Source organism: Odocoileus virginianus, chromosome 8 (assembly GCF_023699985.2).
Source record: "Odocoileus virginianus isolate 20LAN1187 ecotype Illinois chromosome 8, Ovbor_1.2, whole genome shotgun sequence".
NCBI lineage: Eukaryota > Metazoa > Chordata > Mammalia > Artiodactyla > Cervidae > Odocoileus > Odocoileus virginianus.
The window spans coordinates 38295919-38317516 of record NC_069681.1 but is presented as its reverse complement, the minus strand read 5'-3'; the positions used below and the strand labels follow the sequence as shown (position 1 = coordinate 38317516).

The following is a 21598-nucleotide window of genomic DNA, read 5'->3' as shown; positions in this document are numbered from 1 at the left end:
GCTTCAGCAATATGTGAACCCTGAACTTCTAGATGTTCAAGCTGGTTTTAGAAAAGGCAGAGGAACCAGAGATCAAATTGCCAACATCCTCTGGATCATCGAAAAAGCAAGAGAGTTCCAGAAAAACATCTATTTCTGCTTTATTGACTATGCCAAAGCCTTTGACTGCATGGATCACTATAAACTGTGGAAGATTCTGAAAGAGATGGGATTACCAGACCACATGATCTGCCTCTTGAGAAACCTGTATGCAGGTCAGGAAGCAACAGTTAGAACTGGACATGGAACAACAGACTGGTTCCAAATAGGAAAAGGAGTACATCAAGGCTGCATGTTGTCACCCTGCTTATTTAACTTATATGCAGAGTACATCATGAGAAACGCTGGGCTGGAAGAAGCACAAGCTGGAATCAAGATTGCCAGGAGAAATATCAATAACCTCACATATGCAGATGACACCACCCTTATGGGAGAAAGTGAAGAGGAACTAAAAAGCCTTTTGATGAAAGTTAAAGAGGAGAAGGAAAATGTTGGCTTAAAGCTCAACATTCAGAAAACTAAGATCATGGCATCTGGTCCCATCACTTCATGGGAAATAGATGGGGAAACAGTGGAAACAGTGTCTGACTTTATTTTTGGGGGGCTCCAAAATCACTGCAGATGGTGATTGCAGCCATGAAATTAAAAGACACTTACTCCTTGGAAGGAAAGTTATGACCAATCTAGACAGCATATTAAAAAGCAGAGACATTACTTTGCCAACAAAGGTCCATCTAGTCAAGGCTATGGTTTTCCAGTGGTCATGTATGGATGTGAGAGTTGGACTGTGAAGAAAGCTGAGTGCCAAAGAATTAATACTTTTGAACTGTGGTGTTGGAGGAGACTCTTGAGAGTCCCTTGGACTGCAAGAAGATCCAACCAGTCCATCCTAAAGGAGATCAGTCCTGGGTGTTCACTGGAAGGACTGATGTTGAAGGTGAAACTCCAATACTTTGGATACCTTGTGTGAAGCATTCACATAGTGACCCTTATAATGAAATTTTAATGGTGCTTTCCATATATGCTTCAAGTGTATTATGATGAAAAATACCATGCAGGTGTATGGTATATTAAGGTAGGAAAAGCTGTCAGGGTAGGTAAGGAACCCTGTGTGACTTTCCATATACAAAAGATACCGGGATGTGATCTTATATATTTGGGAACATACTACTGTTTTGATGATGGGTATTGGAAAATCATCAGTTCTCCCTGTCAGCTTGCCACATAGTACAGTCCTTCAACTGAGAATCACTGGTGCTGACGATGCCCACATGCTGTCTCCTCCTGTCTCTGGCAGCCACCAAAGTAGCCAGAACCATCCAGAAGCTCAGAATGGGGAAGGCCCACCCTACCCCACAGCAAAGATCCGAATCATGGCCTCACTCAGTGTATAATAAGAACATCAGGGCAAAAAATTTGAGGAATACGGTGATTCCTTAAAGCCTCTAATCTATAATGACTGGTTATATATTTGTTAGTTAACCCACTCAATACTGCAGTATTTTGTCTGTCTAATCCTTCAAATTCTAATTTATATACTTTATAACCATAAATAATCCCAAAGTATAAAATGAGTTAAACCATTGATGCCCAAAATATTAGATTTGGGTTTTCAAGAAAAGATGTATTTATTCTCTGTATCTTTTGTTTAAGGAGATCCTATTGTATAGCACAGGGAATTACATTTAATATTCTGTAGTAAAACATAATGAAAAATAAACTAAAATTTTAAAAAAAGAATTTATGTACTTTCAGTTCAACATGTGCTAATACTTTGAAAGCTGTTTTGAAAATGAGATAAAGAGCTACATGTCAAATACCTCAGGCTGATTTTATACTTAATCACCAGTGCAAACCTTATTCCTGATTCTGAGAATCTTCATAACATATTTTCAGTGAATGGGCAAGTGACATATTACAATATATGTAAAATCTCAAAATTCTCCAAAAAATCTATGTCACCATTGTCTTTTAGCGGTCACAGTTTTGGAATGGGTTTCTTACCTTTTCCCAAAAAGCTGTAAAGTCTTGCACATCCACTATCATTTCGCCATCTGATGGCAGCTGAGGGTAGCACTGTGATATCTCATCAAGTAACAGAAAGTTCTACAGAAAAAGGAAAAACATAGATTGTTTATACTGCAAGAACAAAGGGTAAGCAAAACAACTGTTTCCTTGGAATTTGCAATAAAAAGTTTTATTTTGCCTATCACTTATTTTACCTATCATTTTTATCTACCTATCATTTTACAACTTTATTTTATTAAGTCTTATTTCACCTGAGAAATATTAAATAATATATAGTATGCAATATACTATTATTATAATATATGGTACATATAAGTATATAAAATAGTATAGTGATGTATAATATAGTATATTGTTCAGTCACCCAGTCATGTTCAACTCTGTGCGACCCCATAGACTGCAGCTCGCCAGGCTTCCCTGTCCCTCACCATCTTCTGAAGTCTGCCCAAGTTCATGGCCATCGCATCGGTGATGCCATCTACCCATCTCATCCTCTGAGACACTCTTATCCTTCTGCCTTCAATCTTTCCCAGCCTCAGGGACTTTTCCAATGAGTTGGCTGTCTGCCTCAGGTCACCAAAATACTGGAGCTTCAGCATCAGTCCTTCCAATAAGTATTCAGGGTTGATTTCCTTTAAGATTGACTGGTTTGACCTCCTTGCTGTCCAAGACTCCTCTAGTACCACAGTATACATACATAAAGCCTGTATACTCTGCTTTCTCCCTCATGTGTGTTAAATCCATATCACTGCTTGTCAATAGCTATCATTTAAGTCATCACCCAAAAGTTCCTATGCCTTAAAAAATATTTCACAAGCATCTTTTCACAATCACTGTCTCTTCTCCTTAGTGGATGCCCTCTCTCCTCCACAGCGGGAATGGTCACACCTCTCACTTGTTATTTTCCACACCACTTAACAGCTAATTGATACAATTTAGCTGAATAAAACAAAGCCCAGTGAACCACTATAAAGCTGACAGACACATAAAAGAAAACTCCTTCTTGCTTTGCAAATGCTAGACATAATTCAATGAGAAAAACTAGAGTGGTAGAGAAATTGAACAAACAACTTATACCACTCCTACTCCCCAGGTTCCCCAAAAATTGTAAGGGGACAGACTTAAGAGAGACTGTAAGTTTCTGTGAGGCAGAGATTGCTGGCTGTCCTCAAAATCTGCTCTCTTTCTTCTGAAGTAACAAACCCCGGATTTTAGCCAACATGTGGCAGCCTGGAAGCAGGCCCTCTGTTTCTAGACTCCTGAGCAGATAGGAGCAGCCCCGTGACTAAATCCAGGGCAGTGGGGAGTGACAGCAACCAGGACCTTCCTCCACCCCACGGTCTGGGGCTTGGAGGCTGCCAGTGGGGTCAAGTCACATGCAGTGGAGTAACATAACAAGAGAGGAAGAGTCTGTCTGGGTCCCAACACCACGGAGGTTCACACTAACCATGAGACTTATATACTGAAGCCCTAACCCCTGTTACCTCTCAGCATGACTTTATTTGGAAAGAGGGTTGCTGTGGATGTAATCAATTAAGGTGAGACCACAGTAGAGTAGGGTGGGCCCTGAATCCAATATGACTGGTGCTCTTATGAGAGATGCAGAGACAGATACACAGACACAAAAAAAACAGCTACCCGATGATGGAGACAGAGGCTGGGGCGATGGCAGTTACAAACCAAGGAACACCAAGGTTTGCCTGTAACCTTCAAAAGGTGACAGAGGCAAGAAAGGATGCTCCCTTATCAGATTCAGAGGGATCCTGACCCTGCTAACACCTTGATTTCAGACTTATAGCCTCTAGGACTGTGAAACAATACATTCCTGTGGTTTTAAGCCACCTGGTTTGTGATACTTTTGAACCGCAACCCCAGGAAACTCATACAGAGCCTTACAAGGATTCTTGCATGAGAGAAAAACAAATGACCTGTGTAAGAATCTTTAAAATGGGTAGCTCTGGGACCCTGAGGCAAACCAAATCCTAACCAACATGGGGCAATTGAAACAAGTATGTGAAGATGTTAGAGAAAGAAAACAACATACAAATAGTAATCTACCATATTAAACATGGTAAACACCATTCAAGTCCTTGACACACCCCTCTAAAGTGCCCCAAAGTCATTAATGTGATTGCAAACTTCTATTTCAAAAGAAGAACTGGTAAAAACTAAACAGGAAAACTGTTGTGCAGGAAAAGAAAGACAGGATCCTTGCATTTCTCTCTAAGACCAGCTGGTGGGAGATGTGATTCATTCATTCTCTCCTCCTCTCATCCAAGTTCACTGAGAACCTAACACCGAGCATAGCAACTCCTATCCACTCCGAGCCCATGTCCAGCAGGAGGCAGGATGGACAGATGATTGTCTGAGGACTCCTCTGTGGACTCTCAACCACAACAGCCTGAGTTTTCTCTCCACACCACCTCTCCCATCATCAGTCAGGTACCAGCTCTAGCCTGTTCTGACACAGCTTATCTCTCTGCCAATTCTCTTTTCCTCTGGAAACAACACAATTTCAGAATATCACTTGCTATTAGTTGTTTCAAATACTGATACATCTTTTTGGCTTCTTTTTTAACAGTTCCTTCATCAGTCTTCCCCAATACCACCAAACCAACCCCAAAAGCACTGCCTCCTGACCGCTTTACAGCACCTCTGAGAGTGTTCACCACACTTAACAGCCTCCAGGAGCCATCAGCACCTAAGTGCACACTCTCCAGGTGGCTTCTGCCTGGACACCCAGAGTGCTAATCCTACCCACCCTTCCAGGCCATCTCAAATGCTAATCCTCCAGGGAACCAGCTCAGGACATTCCAGACCAGCACCACCCTCCCTACCTTTGAATCCCCAGAGAAATAGTACATCACAAAGAGGGGAGACACTCCATCATTCGAGCACTTTCACATGCCAACTCCAACTAAGACTTGCAAAGAGTCTGCCCATCGTGGGTATCAGGTAAGAAAAGCAACAGACTATAGGGCTAGTTCAAATCAGTCCAACCATTAACCTCAGATATGCCGATGACACCACACTTATGGCAGAAAGTGAAGAACTAAAGAGCCTCTTGATGAAAGTGAAAGAGGAGAGTGAAAAGTTGGATTTAAACTCAACATTCAGAAAACTAAGATCATGGCATCTGGTCCCATCACTTCATGGAAAATAGATGGGGAAACAGTGGAAACAGTGACAGACTTTATTTTGGGGGGGCTCCAAAATCACTGCAGATGGTGACTGCAGTGATGAAATTAAAAGATACTTGCTCCTTTGAAGAAAAGCTATGACCAGCCTAGACAGCATATTAAAAATCAGAGACATTACTTTGCCAACAAAGGTTCATCTAGTCAAAGTTATGGTTTTTCCAGTAATCATGTATGGATGTGAGAGTTGGACTATAAAGAAAGCTGAGCACCAAAGATTTGATGATTTTGAACTGTGGTGTTAGAGAAGACTCTTGAGAGACCCTTAGACTGCAAGGAGATCCAATGAGTCCATCCTAAAAGAAATCAGTCCTGATATTCATTGGAAGGACTGATGCTGAAGCTGAAACTCCAATACTTTGACCACCTGATGCGAAGAACTGACACATTTGAAAAGACCCTGATGCTGGGAAAGATTGAAGGTGGGAGGAGAAGGGGAAAACAGAGGATGAGATGGATGGATGGCATCACCGACTCAATGGACATGAGTTTGAGTAACCTGGGAGTTGGTGATGGACAGGGAGGCCTGGCGTGCTACACAGTCCACGGGGTCATAAAGAGTCGGACACCACTGAGCAACTGAACCGAACTAATTGATGGCAAGGCTACAACCTTACACAATCTGAGCTAATACAGTAGGCACAACATTGTGAGACAGGCTGGGACCTGGGATCCTTTAGTGGCGTACTTGCACCTGCACAAACGTCTCCTCCAGCAACAGAATACAAAGGAACTCTAAGCAACTAAAACTAACTGCACAGATGCATAAGCCAACTGCCATTTCTGAGATGCTGAGAGCAAAGGCAAGGCACTGCATATGATCTTTATACACAGTGCCTACTAGGAGGTGGGCAGACCATCTAAGCCACCTCTGTGATCCGCCCCCACTCTCACTCCATTCAAGGAATCAGTCTACTGTTCTCAGAGTAAACAAAGGCACCTGTTACTTGTTTTTCACCCTTGTGCTGCAGCACGAGCCTCAGTAAAGCCTTGCTTGAATTTCTCATCTGGCCTCTTATCAATTTATATTGATTAAAAAGTTCAAGGTCCCCCATCAGTAACGTATATTATACATGTAAGTTAAATGTACAGTTATGCAAATAGGTTACAAATCTTGTCTAGACAGAATCCAATTCCAATTTTAGCTTAAATGTATTACCAAGACATAAAAAATTCAATATTAAGTTTGTGCATGTTAGAATAGAAATCCCGACTTTCAAAAAATATAAAAGAAAGAAAAGAAAAATCATGCCATAAATGAGGAAGTAAATTCATTGAGCATTTGTCCACAAATCACAGGTCTGAGGGGGAAGACATCACAGTCTTCCAGGGGTTAAATGAAACTCCACTCAACATATGACCAGCATGTAATGGTACCAGAAGTGCTGACTACATTTTTCTCTGAGTCAGGCTGATGAAAAAGCTGAAATTAAATGGCCATCAAAGCCATGAAGTGCAGACGCAGAACAAGTCACAGAGGAAGGTATCAACATCAGAACTGCAGTCAAAAAGATTGATGTCTGAGTGGCTGGTAATGGAAAACCTAAGTAGCTTTGTGAACAATATAACCTCAGAGACACATTTTACTGGATGCAAAAGTCACTGAAAACTTCTAGTGCTTTGAAGTTAACATGAGATTTTTTTTTTTCATTTATTTTTATTAGTTGGAGGCTAATTACTTTACATCACTGCAGTGGTTTTTGTCATACATTGAAATGAATTAGCCATGGATTTACATGTATTCCCCATCCCGGTCCCCCCTCCCACCTCCCTCTCCACCCGATCCCTCTGGGTCTTCCCAGTGCACCAGGCCCGAGATCTTTTCTAATTCTGTTAGTTGTTCAATTATAAGATCATTGTTCTCTTTCCTTGCTAAGAGAAAAATAGAGGGAATTCTTCGACATATAAGATCATAATAAAGCCTTATTTTCTATACATGGAAGAAAGGAAATTGAAAAGCATGGGTTAACAACAAGACACAACACTATGAAGCCACATGTAGATCTGCCCAAAGGGTATAAACAATCGTACCTCCAAGGTAGGCAGAGGTGGAAAGTTTTCTTCCAAGGAATCCCAGATATGACCTGAGTGAAAATCCTGGGAGATGATCATCCTGGGAGATGACCATCATAACAGAACATGAGTCTACTGAGTCCCAGATTTCAGGAGGCAGTAGGGCAGCAGAGCTCAACACCATACTGTGTTCTAAACTCTATGTGCCCACCACACCTCCAAACCACCTATGGTTAAACCTCCTCCAGTTCTGACCACATGGTCAGTAAACTCAGCTGACCTTTCCTTCTACTCGTGTTGCCCTCTCCACCTTCTAACTGGGCATGAACACATCTAAGTGAGAGGCAAAGTTAGGGGAAAAAGTGAATATCCAATCTGTTAATTATATTCGATATCTACTACCTGTTTTAGTAAGAAAGGAGATTTAATCAGGCCAATGGGTGGTCAGTGAGGTGGGTCTTATAACAAATATCAGGTATTTGAAAAGCCTCTCAGAATTCAAAATCAAGTTCAGACTCTTATCCTCCCCAAATCTGGTCTTCTCTTAGCATTCTATATTTCAATGAATCCAGAGATTTTGCAGCCCCCAAAACCCAAAGCAGCCTGAGATCCACCTCTCCCCTTCCACCTCCATACCCAACTCAAGACTTGCCTTGAGTAGCTCTCAAATCTGACCAAGTCTCTATTTCACCCTAAACCAAACCACATCTTCCTGTCCCTGGACCATGTACTGCATTAGGCTCCTGATGCATTTCCCCTGCCTCTGCTCTGGATCCCCCTACCACACTGCCCCATTCCCCAGGATGCAGCCAGGCTGAGCTCTGAGATGATAAAAACCTTCATGTTTCCTGTAGGGTCTTATACGGTCCCCTTCTCAGGTCTTCAGCACTTTCTACTTTGCAGCCTTAGAGATTTTTGGTTCCCCCAAAGCATGGATCCCGCTCTTGTGCACTAAAAGCCTGTGTCACATTTTCATCCCCAGGAAAACACAAAGCATCAGCCTCCCATCTCCCTCACCCCCACACACGGAATTCTCCAGGTAACTTCCTCAGCCTTCCCAGGAAGTACGAGCTCCAAGACTACACCAGTAACTCTGCCAAAGCACCCCATGGCACCTTGGAGTTATCCCTCCAAGGACTAATGACACACATACATGTCCACAGTGAGTTTCACTATTTGATTCTTTATTAAACCACCCCCACTTGATGAACATACATTCCAAACAGGAAAAACCTTTCTGCATCTAGCCTGCCTCTAGTCTGCACCAGGCTTCAGGTAGGTACTTAGTTATTTTGTGGAATAAGTGATTGAATGAATGAATAAATTCCAAATTTTCTCCCCCTGCCCAGAAAGTCTAGCATAAACCAAGATAGGTTTTCCTCTCAACTAATCTTAGTTTACATATGATCCTGATATCCTTTATATTTGCTGAAGCACATTTTGGCTTTATGTGCTTTTTTCTGCAACTTGGGCAATGTTTCCAAAATGGTGCTTATTTTCAGGTACACAAGAGTGTACCTTTACTAAAGGCATGTTTACTAAAGTTATAGATACCCTGGGCAGCAGCTATCTGATTCCAGTGAATCAGAATCTCCAAGGTGTGATCATATAGTTTTAAAAAGCACTCCAGGTGATTCTGATGAACTAGAGAACTAGATTTTTAAAGGATTATAGAAACTATATAGAGAGTGGAAATCATATAGAAACTATACAGAGATCAAAAAGAAAAAAAAAAATTTTACCAGTTACTTCAACCTACCAGGAAGCCATCTGCCACACTAATACCAACCCTTCTCACCATTCTTATTCTCAGCCATTAGTCCCTCCTTTACTGAAAATAATTATTGCTGACAAATCTCTAAATCCCCAGACGAACTTCCTACAAGACATTCTGTGTATTTGAGGAAAAACTTAGGTTTGTTGCCCAAATCAAAGATGATTCCTTAATCATGACACAAAGCAGCTTGACAAAGTCAGCCCTAGAAAATTCAAAGTTCTTGGCAGTTCATTGTATTGCTGCCCACATCTACAAAGAAAGGAATTTTAAGCCTCAGACACAAATCAGTAGTAGTTTGGTGTAAAAGAAATAAAAAATCCTACCTGAAAATTAGTACAATTCCCTGAAAACCTTCTGCAGGGTCCCTTTCATGCTACACTCTTTGGTGCATCACATAATCCATGAAGGAATCAGAGTTAGTGCTTTTCCCACTAAAATCATGCTTTATGGTTATGAGGGGTGTGATGGTTAATTTTATGTCATCCTGGCTAAACTACAGGTTCCAGACACTTACTTACACTCATCTAGTTATTACAGTGAAAGGGTTTTTAATGAGGTCAACATTTAAATCAGTAGACTCTGAGTAAAGCAGATTATCCTCCATAATGTGGGTGGGTCTCATCCAATTAGTCAATGCCCTTCAGAGGAAAAAGACTGACCAACACCAAAGAGGAGGGAATTCTGTCTCAAGATCTTCTTCAGTCTAGAGATGCACTTTAGCATAAAGATTCATGATATTGATCTTCTTTCATTTCGTGATAGTCAGCAAGACAGTCAAAATAACTTGGTTAACCAAGTAAAACAGACTATTTCTAATTATCTATAAGCCCCAAGAGCCCAGCCCAGGAGCCAGGCCAGCAGAGTCTACATGAACACCAGGCTGTACAGGGCACAGCTCCTCTCTTTAGACATCAGGTCCACCAAGTCCAATCAGGCTGGTCTGAGATACACAGATGGACAGACAAAGCAAGCAGAAGACTTTCCTGAGTTGAGACAGCCCAAACATACACCAAAGCCCAATGTTGCAGGAATGTCTAACCCCAGTCTGCTCCCTCATCTGCATTTCTAAAGCTTCTAGTACAGGATGGGCCACCCTGGGCCTCTGTGGGGTCCCAGCCATTTCCTGTAACTGTTGTCTCAGTCAATCCAGTATTTATTTGATGCCTGTGATGTGTCCAGCATGGACCAGGCACTACCAGACAGAGTCTGCTATCACAGAGCTCAGAACACTCCCAGGGAGTCAGCATCACCCCACCTGACAGGATGCTGGGAGGTGCGAGACCGGCCATGCACATATATGGAAGCCCTAGATCAGCATGAACAGAAGTGCTGGGAGAGGCTCATGGGGCTGCTGCAGGCTCAGCAGCATTTGGTTAAATCAAGGACAGAAGAGAAGGCAACACAGGGGGGCTCAACAGGGTGAGCCAAGACCCCAAAGTGGGGGTGAATGTGACAGGTCACAGAGACAACCCCACCCTTCCACCAGAGCAAGGGTCATATGCTGGGAAACAAGAGCTTAAAATTTTGATTCTGTAAGAAACAGTGAATTTAAACTTAAGGAGAAATTCCACATACCTGAAAGTACTAAGAAGACATGTAATAATGTAATAATGTAACAAAGAAACTTTCGACAGAATCCTAGTTCTGTCATTTGATAATATTAACACAAACTGTGTGAGGATGGGTGAGCTATTTCACCTGATACAGGAACCTGCTTCCTTATCTGTAAAGTGGGGACACTAAAGCTTATCCCATTCAATTGTGGTCAGGATGAAATGAGTGAGTGAGTGAAAGTCACTCAGTCGTGTCTGACTCTTTGCAACCCCATGAACTGTAGCCCACCAGGCTCCTCTGTCTATGGGATTCTCCAGGCAAGAATACTAGAGTGGGTTGCCATTCCCTTCTCCAGAGGATCCTCCCCACCCAGGGATCGAACCTGGGCCTCCTGCTTTGTAGGAAGATTCTTTACAGTCTGAGCCACCAGGGAACCCAAGGATGAAATGAGATGATGTGTAAAGGCTTCAGGAGATCTCGGACCACACAGTGAGCCCTGGCAGCAGCAATCGAAGACAGAGGCTGTGTCAGCAGCAATAACAAAACCATAGTAGAATAGCACATGTGTGAAGCTTCCATCTGAACAGGCTATCATGTCACTGAGGACATCACTGTGGTTCAAGGATATTCCTAACTGTCTTATTTCAAGATGTGAAAGCTTCATAAAAGAAATTCTATTGAATTCATTCATTCTCTTACCAGTATTGCTAGAAGCTCCCATCAGAAAGAATGATACACTCAGGGAACAAGAACTGACCCTGTATGACTGATCTATTTTATGGGTAATAGTTTATGTGTGTGTGTGTGTGTGTGTGTGTGTGTGTGTGTAGTATAAAAAGTGCATCATTAAAAAAAATCAGCTTTATGACAAGATCCCAAAATAAAATACAATCATACCCAGAGATATCTAACTTTACTAGAGATATATTACTGTCCCATCCATCATTGTGGAAAAGTAGGAAAGTAAAGTCCAGACATTCAAGCTTGTGCCCAGGCTGCCTCACAGAACCAATTTATCTTCATTTTAGACAGAAACATTTCAGTGCCTATTGTGTGCCAGGCCCTTATCTTGGTGATGTAAATTATTTGTCCCTGACTAAAATTTAGGGAGTTAGTTAAAAAAAGGATCTGTGGGTATGGTGGAAATCACAAGCTTGAGAGGAAGAGGGGAATAGAAAAAGACTTAGACAATAGGTAAAAAAAGGGCAGGAACAAAAAGGCAGAGATCAGTAAACAACAAGAAAGCATCTGTGGAGGGAAGAACCCATTTTTAAACATAGAGAACTAAGTGAAGCTGAGGCTATTCTCCTGACCAAGGAGCGGGGAGGTTTCAGCAAGTGCCTCCTCTCCCGGCCCAGAGAGGAATCTAGTCACCCCAGGACTGAGCACAGTCACTGCCTAATCGTCATTCCAGATATCACAGGAGATGTATTCTGTTTGCTTCTCTTGCTACTAGGCAAGACTCTACCTAAGAAGAAAGGGGAGTACATAAGATATTTTGGAAAGACTGCCAGCTTTGGCACTGAGAGAGTTAAATCACATCAAACCAAAACACGGTGACACCACATAAAAGGAAGCAATTTACAAAAATTCACCTACAACTAAAGAAAGTTATTTGTCACCAAACCTTGATTCTTTGGATGCTGACAACAGCCTCTGACACCTTCTCAACGGCCATGGGGAAGTAGAGGATGCTTGTAAACCGCAGAGCCTCGAACAGCATCACCACCACAAACACTTGGCTGGCTGTGATCAGGTTGTCAAGGATATTATTGGCCGTGAAGGTGACAAAAATCATGATTTTGCTTACAGTGAAAAATAATGCCAAATTCACACCCCTAAAGAAGGAACTCCTCAGAATCTTGAAAATTTCCTTCCTGGAAAACAAAATAGGACATAGGATTTAAAGCAAGCATCATCAAAGACATGGATTCAAGTGCCCCATGTGAGTGGCCCCTTTTTAGGGAGTGGACACAGGTTAAGATAAACTATCCCTCATATCATGGAAACACTACACAGTGCCCACCCAGGGGTCTGCCCTGATCCAAGGACCACACACTTCATCACCACTTCACTCTCCCACCTAAAAAGAGGCTTAGTGTCACACTTTTAGACATTGTGAGTCAAGCAGACTGAGTTTGAACATTCATTCAACAAGTGTTTGTAACTACAATCCTGTGCCAGGCTCTTCACTGATGACAGGAAGACACAGCCTGCTCCCTCCAGGAGCTTATGAACTATTGGGGGAAGAGAAAAAGACACCCCAAAATTATGAGACACCAAGACATTAGACAGAGGAAGTCAGCACAGCCCCCACAAGGTACAGAGCAAAGGTATGTAACCCAGAGCAGAGGAGTCAGAGCAAGTCACATGGACGTGGATCAACCCTGAGAAGATAAGCTGGAGTCAGTCAGAGCTGGAGGAGGCCAAAGACAAAGGAAGATGAGAGTGTATCCCCAGCAGAGAGAGGGGCCCCCACAATGGTGCAAAGTAAGAGATGACAGGGAGCTGCCAGAGAATTCCCAGCACCATGTGCTGGAATATAAACACTCATCAGACAGTTAAATGAAAGATGGGGAAAACATCTACAAACACAAACCAAAGCAACCCCCACAAAAAAAAAAAAAAAAAAAGTATTTTTATGGCTCCGTTTGGAATGAAGAATACTGATTCTTAAAGTTTGGCCAGATACATGTATATCCAATCTCTACAATCTCCCTGTTTGTGCTCCATCAACAAAAATTCTACTTTTAGTTTAAATATCACCTTCTCAGATACTAACATCGTACAGTCATTGCTTATTTGGGATTTGTGGTATAAATAAAGTTTTGGAATTGCATTTCTATATAAGAGTGTGTGTATATATATATATATATATATGTTTGTTTGTTTTTTTCCTTTAAGAAGAACAGATTAAAAGGTTGTCTCCACTATTCCACTTGACCCTCTTGCCATATGCAAGGGGCAGATAGTATTTGTTCATTTTCATAAAAAACTTGGTAAGATTTCTAAATTCATTCTGTAAAAATAGGAAATAAACAAAAATATGGTGTGATATATACAAAAACTTACCTTCTCAAACTGGTAATAAGATCTATAAATGACTTTTCCCAAGCATACATTTTTATTGTTCTGATGCCAGTTATAATTTCACTTATGGTCTGGATCCTGTTGTCTGTGAGAGCTGCAGTCTTACTCCTGAGGAGACAGATGTGAGAGATGAAACTTAGTGATCACAACCCAACATCCCATAGCAGCAGCAGGGGGCACAGGGAAGGACCAGGGATCAATGATTCCCTACAGCTCTTTTGTGATAACAACACAGGCAGGTCCTACTCAAAGTGCAAATGGAGACAAAGAAACTAGGAAGTCAACCTTTCAGACTAATTCAGGGAGTAACTTGGAGAACTTGCAGCATCTGATAGGAAGACTTGAAATGAGTCAGATACAAACCCTCTGCCCAAGGACGTCCTCATGGTTGGGCAGGGAAGGCAGAAAGGAATCTATCAGGAAGATAATGTCTGTGCTGTAATAAAATAGGAGTAAAGTGCTGGGGAGCAGATAAGATGGGGCTATTAAATCCACTGGGAAAAGAGAGCAAGAAAAGCTTCAGAGACCTCATAGCACTGGAACAGGGCCCCAAAGGATAAGGAACATCACTCCATAGCAAAGAGAGGAAAGGAAATTCCAAATAGAGAAAAGTACCACACATAAAGGCACATGCAGACATATATATAAAATAACTCAACTAGCTTCATAGAATACATCAACTCCCTCATCAACATCACCTGACAAGTTGGACAATAACCCACTCCAACCCTCTGGGACCAGCTTCAAGTCTAACTCATCACCATTAATCCCTTCATCACCAGTCATTTTTCTATCACATGTGCTGCTGGGACTGTGGGGCTTTATAAAGATAATATTTAATTTAGATCAGCCCTGCCCTTGGGGTGCTTATAACTTAATGGAAACACTGAATTAAAAACAAGACAAGAACACACATGTTTAAAAATGCTGTAACACAAGCATAACAAAAATATATGTAGCTAGGAAAAGGCCTATAAAACTACTACTGAATAATGTTTAAAAAACTTGGACATAGGTAAATTCTACTTAAGGACACTCTACATATCCAGGTATAGCACCTTAGAAGTTAGCTGTGAAGAAAGAGCAAATGCCATCACCTTTTCTGCTTTGACATCAGTGATCAGTTTAAGGCTGGAGCATCCACTGGCTAAGCCAGAAGGGTCTAAACCACACACATATCACCTATTTTTTAAACCAGCGTTTTTCTTACCAGAGTGACGAAGACAACTTCCAAATGCAGCTTTGCAAAAGTAGAATAACAACAAGAATTGCCATCCCAGCAAGACATGACATTCCCATTTCCATCCAGAGCAGGGCGGTCACGATAATAGCCTGCAGTGGTCCCACCCACAGATAGTGCAGGAACACTGTTACCTTAAAAGAGAAAGACAAGTCTTCTTAGGATGATATAAAAGCAAAACTGGTAAGTACACAGTGTAGAAAAAATCTGCTCTGAAGGAACATACATGGACCTACACAAAAATGATCTCAGTGGGTTTTAAACCTGCTAAAGCAGAAACCCAAGCATACACCTCAGATGATGCTGTGCCGGGGCATCAAAGGGCCAACCTAAGGGACGTCCAGGGAGAACCCGACCAGCTGCACTGAAGGAAGATGTTCATTTTTGTCTACACCGCAGATGAGCTCAGGGGATCCCCAAAATCTCTATGTCCCAACATTCAGCCCCCATATCTCCCCAGCATCCCAGGAAAGCTTATTTTATGGCATGCACCATGCTCTCCAGTAACTACCTGTGTATTTACCTCCCTGACAGGCTGTGGCTTCTCCAGGGAAGAAACTAAATCTTTTTTCAGCCCTAAAAGTAATGTAGTAAGTACTTCATGTTTCATGAATGAATAACTGAAAGAGAAGTAGTCTAGTACAAAAAAGATCTGACCAATAGCAATAGTGCCCTGAGTAATGTGATCTATTCATAAGTGTAAAAAAGACTGTGGTGGGGGTGCAGCAGGGAGTAGGTGGTGTCTGTCTGGGGACCACCCACTTGGCATAGTCCTTGAAGGCTCCTTATGCAGCAGGCACTGAAGAGGGCACATGGGAAAGAACAACCCCGGCCCACAAGGCCTTCATCGTCCGGAAGAAGAGGAAGACTGTACAGCAACAGCCACACCACGTATCAAGAAGTGCCACTCCAGGAGAATCCCCAGGGACACTAACCAAGCTGGACAAGAACACTGCTGCTTACTTATTATTGTCATTATGCTGTAGGCAACCTCAGAAAAAAAAAATTCTCATCCACAGGACAATACACATTATTACATCTAAGTTGTACACAGAGAAAATGAGAGTTGGATTAAGAGAACTCTTGTCTTATGCCCCCAACAGAATGCTGGCTGACACCAAACCTGGACACCTGGCATCCCAATAAGCTGAATCCAGTGAGAAGGATGGGACATGGAAGAGGATCTCTCAGGGGCAGCTCACCTGGTCAAACCTGCTCACATCGTTGGACAGCAGGTTGACTATCTGGCCTGTGGTGGTCTTCCCCATGGCTGAACTACTTAGGCGAAGGGCCTGAAATAAGAAAAAGAAATAGCAAACTGGATTCCTACAATGATACCAAGTCACTCTTAGAACATAACAAAATGAAGCATGTTTCCCTGGGGTCTTATGTGGTGTCAGGATGAGTAGGATGGCCCCTGAGAGCAGGGCTCTAGGGAGACTTGTCCATTCTTCCTCTCCTCAGTGTGGTGGCAGCCCCGTCCACAAGGACAGCAAACAGGAATAGGAGGTAGAAGCAACATACCCCATCCTGGTTCTCAATGAATGTTGACCTACTCGAAGTGTAAAGTGTATAGCTTTAAACTTAGGAGTCAACTAAAGTAAGTTCAGCTCAGTTCAATCGCTCAGTCATGTCCAATTCTTTGTGACCCCATGAACTGCAGCATGCTAGGCTTTCCTGCCCATCACGAACCCCCGAAGTTTGCTCAAACTCATATCCATTGAGTTGGTGATGCCATCCAATCATCTCATACTCTTTTATCCCCTTCTCCTCCTGCCTTAAATCTTTCCCAAGATAAGGGTCTTTTCCAACGAGTCAGTTCTTTGCATCAGATGGCTAAAGTACTGGAGTTTCGGCTTCAGCATCAGTTCTTCCAATGAATATTCAGGACTGATCTCCTTTAGGATGGACTGGTTGGATCTCCTTGCAGTCCAAGGGACTCTCAAGAGTCTCCTCCAACACCACAGTTCAAAAGAATCTATTCTTCAGTGCTCAATTTTCTTTATAGTCCAACTCTCACATCCATACATGACTACTGGAAAAAACCATAGCTTTGACTTTACTCAACTAAAGTAAAGTTGAGCCCAGTTAGAAGTGAGTGTTGAGGGCACCTGAAGGAAAGACATTAGGGGACTTGAACTATAAATATGGAATCAGTCTTTAATTTCACATATGACATCTTTCCACATACTTTGGTCTTAGTTCCCTCATTCTGAAGTAAGTGAGTACAATGTTCAAAACACTACTCCTGTGAGAAACCTGTATTCTTAATGTCGGTCTGCTGAATTTACAAGTATACAGCCTAGGTTGTACAATCCCTTTATTTGGTTTAAAAAAATTATGAAAAATGCCCTAAAGATCTGAGAAACTTGAACAGACCACCTTGGGCTGTTTCAATAGACTATCAAATGGAGCCATGGATCCAAACAAAATGTCACATTTCATAAAAACTTTTCATTTACTCCTCACATTAAACAGAAAAGTCATTGATGAAGTGGAAATGTAAAATGAGGCAGCAATGATGGAAGAGAGTATGGCAGTTCCTCAAGATATCAAGCATAAAATTAGTATATAGCACAGCAATTCTACTTCTGGAAATGCACTCAAAAAACTGGATGCATGGACTTAAATAGATATTTGTACACTCGTGTTCATAGCAACATTACTCATAATAGTCAAAAGGTGGAAACAACCCAAATATCCATTACAGATGATTGGATACAGAGAATGCTGTATAGATCTATAATGGAATAGTATTCAGCCTTAAACAGGAATTAAATTCTGAAACCTGCTCCAACATGGATGAAACTTGAAGATATTCTATGTGACATAAGCCAGACAAAAATGACAAACATTGCATGATTCCACTTACATGAGGCAACTAAAATAGTCAAATTCATAGAGAGAAGAAGTAGAATGATGATGGCTGAGGGGAGGGTGGGGAGTTAGTGTTTAATGAGTGCAGAGGCTCAGTTTGGGAAGAAGAAAAAGTTCACATATCAGTGATGGCTACACAACAATGTGAATATAATTAATGTCATTAAATGGTGCACTTAAAGAGTTAAAATGGTGAATTTTATATTGCATGTATTTTACCAACATTTTTAAAAAATCAGTGATCAAGAGCCAAAAGTAATTTTTCCAAAGTTGTGGAAAGGTAAATAAGTGACAAGTCATTTTTATATGCAATATATTCCATGAAATCATTCAAAATTACAAACCATGAGCTTAGTAGCCATCCCATTTCTAACACCCAACCTGATTTCTTCCCAGGACCAAAGATCAAGAAGTGGGGCCTGAACTTGAACCACAAGCATTCGGTGGGGCCTGAACTTGAACCACAAGCATTCAGAGGGGCCTTTCAGAGCTGCTTGGCATCATCAACTTTTGCCCCAAGGAATCAGCCCACCTGTCACCTGTAAAGGAGTGTCTTATTTCTTCATCTCAGCAGGATTCTAGATGCAAGATTGTGCACAAAGAAATTGTTCTTTCCCATGTTTCTGAAATTTCAGGTTATGTCTATGGTTTAATCCCAACAATACCTGACTTAGTAAAAGGACAATTCTGTTAGCCTAATCAAACCAGCAAATTAATGGCTTTGGGAGATGTTTATATTCATCTAGGTAAACATTACAGGTCAGATCAAGTTTCCCAAAAGCAATATTCCAAAGTGTTAGTGTAAAAGAAAGGAAAGCAGGTGAATAATGGCTCATCTCTGCAGCAGAGACAGAGCTTTAACTGAACCATCACCTCAAACCTAACTTAAGATTTTCACACTGCAGTTCCAGATAAATTTCCTATGTGTTTATGAGAGCTAAGCATTATCTGAAAGACAAAAATCTAGCTAATTTGTCTGAAAATCTGAGTATTCATCTCCTAAATGGTAAAAGGTACAATAAAATAACAAAGAAGCTGATGAATGACAAAGAAGACCCCGGACTAGAGTGTAAGAGTACCTCTGCCATTTCCATGTGACCCAAGAGGAAACCGACTTAGATACTATAGCCAAACACAGATAGTGAGAAGCCAGGCCCCCAGGTCACACTGCACAAGACTACAAGTCTCTGCTCAAGGAAAATGAAGAGACATCTCTCATTTTGCCAAGAAAAGTACTCCCAAGAAACAGATCTAGATAAGTAGGCAAAAGAAACAATGCTTTCCATTTTGATTGTTTGGTTTTATCATGCTTTTTGGTATCATATTTGTGTGTGTATTATTTCCTACCTTTATTGTATGTTTGCCTTTACTGGTGAGCTTCTCCATTTGTAATTTTCTTGTTTCAAGATATAGCCTTTTCTTTCCCACCTAGAGAAGTTTGTTTAGCATTTGTTGGAAAGCTGGCCTGGTGGTACTGAATCCTCTTAGCTTTTGCTTATCTATAAGGCTATTGATTTCTCTGTCAAATCTGAATGAGAGCATCGTTGGGTAGGATATTTTTGGTTGTAGATTCTTTCATCACTTTAAATATGTCATGCCACACCCATCTGGCCTACAATTTCTGCTGAGAAATCAGCTGATAATCTTATAGGAGTTTCCTTTTATATTGTTGCTTTTCTCTGGCTGCAGTTTTTCTGGTTCTTTGTTGCTATTTTTCTTTTTCTTTAATTTTTGTCAATTTTATTATTATGTGTTTTAGTATATTCTTCCTTGAGTTTATCCAGCCCAAGACTCTGTACTTCTTGGACTTAGGTGACTGCTTCCTTGCCGATGTTAGGGAAATTTTCAGCTATTATCTCTTCAAATATTTTCTCAGGTTCTTTCTCTCTCTCCTCTTCTGCTGGGACCCCAAGAATGCAAATGTTGGTATATTTAATGTTGTTCCTAGGTCTCAGACTATCTTCATTTCTTTTCATTCTTTTTCCTTCCTTCTATTCCATGGCAGTAATTTCCACACTCTGTCTCCAACTCACTTTTCTTCTGCCTAACATTCTGCTATTTATTCCTTCTAGTGAATTTTTCAGATTTTGTATTGTTCATCTCTGTTTATTTGTTCTTTAATTATTCTAGCTCTTTGTTAAACATTTCTTATATTTTCTTGATCTGTGCCTCCATCCTTTTCCCAAGGTCATGGATCACCTTTACTATCATTACTCCAAATTCTTTTGCAAGTAAATTGCCTATTTCCACTTTTTTTAGCTGTTCTTCTGGGGTTTTACTTCTTCCTTCATCTGGGACATATTACTCTGCCATCTCATTTAGTCTGATTTTCTGTGATTGTTGTTTTCATTCCACAGGCTGCAGAATTGCACTTCTTGTTTCTGCTGTCTTCCCCTGGTGAATGAAGCTGTATAAGAGCTTCATTAGACTGGGACTGGTTCTTGTTCACTAGTGTGTGGAGCTGGGTCTTGTTCCTCTTGTGGGCTGGCCATGCCTGTGGGTGTGGTTAGTGGGCAACTTTGTGCTCAGGAGGACTTTAAGCTACCTGATGGGTAGGGCTGTGTTCCTACCCTGTTGACACTGTTGATTATTTAGTCTGAGGTGCTCCAGCACTGGACCCCACAGGCTGTTGGGTGGGGCTAGGTCTTGGTAAGAAAATGGCAGCCTCATGAGTTCTCACATCAGTGAGTACTCCCCGGAACTATCACTGCCAGTGTCTTTGTCCCAACCAATCCACACCCTACCTCCACAGGAGACCCTCTAAAACCAGCAAGTAGATCTGACCCAGGATCTTATGAAGTCACTCCTTTTTCCCAAGGGTCCTAGTGTTTACAAGGCCTTATGTGCAGTCTTGTGGAATTCCTGCAATCAAACCCCACTGGGCTTCAAAGCCAGATTCTCTGGAAGCTCCTCCTCCCATTGCCGACTCCCCAGACTGGAAACCTATCCAGGACTCAGGATTTTCACTCCTATGGGAGAACTCTGTGGTATAATTATTTTCCCACCCAACTGGTATGGGATTTGCTTTTATTGTGACTGTGCCACTCATACTGTTTTGCTGTGGCTTCTTCTTTGTCTTTAGATGTAAATATCTTTTTTGGTAGTCTCTAGCATTTTTTGGTCAATGATTGTTCAGCAGTTAGCTGTGATTTTGGTGTTTCTGTAAGAAGAGGTGATAGTTATCCTATTTTGTCTGTGTGGTGGGAACACTTAAGATCTACTCTCTTACGAAATTTCAAGTATAATATACAGCTAAATAAGGATTTTTTTTTAAAGCAAACAGTATAAAGTAAAGATATCGAGAATCAAGTGTATAAAGACCCCTTTAGCTCTTGACACTGATGTATCTGTAGCAACTCTTTGTAAATACATCTGAAATCCTTGCTCCTATTACACTAGTTGAGACCAGAATAAAGTGTTTAGAATAATTTCATGGCATTTCTCAATGTAATATAACTGAGCACATCAAATCAGGTCTTACTACCACATGCTAGGTCACAAGGAGAGCCTTGGTAAATTTAAGAAAACTGAAATAACATCAAGCATCTTTTCTGATCCCAATGCTATGAGATTAGAAATAAACTACAAGAAAAACTAAAAAAATACAAACATGTGGCAGCTAAACATTATGCCACTAAACAACCAATGAATAACTGAAGGAAATCAAAGGGGAAATTAAAAAAATAAAACAAGAGATAAATGAAAATGAAAGCACAATGGTCCAAAATGTATGGGATGCAACAAAAGCAGTTCTAAGAGGGAAGTTTATAGCAATACAGTCTT

General features: G+C 41.3%; 1 protein-coding gene across 1 annotated transcript in view; it reads right to left on the bottom strand.

Annotated features, from left to right (window-relative positions):
* LOC110127197 (ATP-binding cassette sub-family C member 4-like) overlaps positions 1–21598 on the bottom strand; it is a 141958-nt gene that overhangs the window by 94101 nt on the left and 26259 nt on the right. The window contains exons 5-9 of the mRNA XM_020877307.2: positions 16141–16230; positions 14909–15072; positions 13681–13806; positions 12236–12485; positions 2044–2145 (exon numbers count right to left, since the gene is read on the bottom strand). Of these exons, the coding sequence (XP_020732966.2) occupies positions 2044–2145; positions 12236–12485; positions 13681–13806; positions 14909–15072; positions 16141–16230 (732 nt within the window). The remainder of the gene's footprint in view (positions 1–2043; positions 2146–12235; positions 12486–13680; positions 13807–14908; positions 15073–16140; positions 16231–21598) is intronic.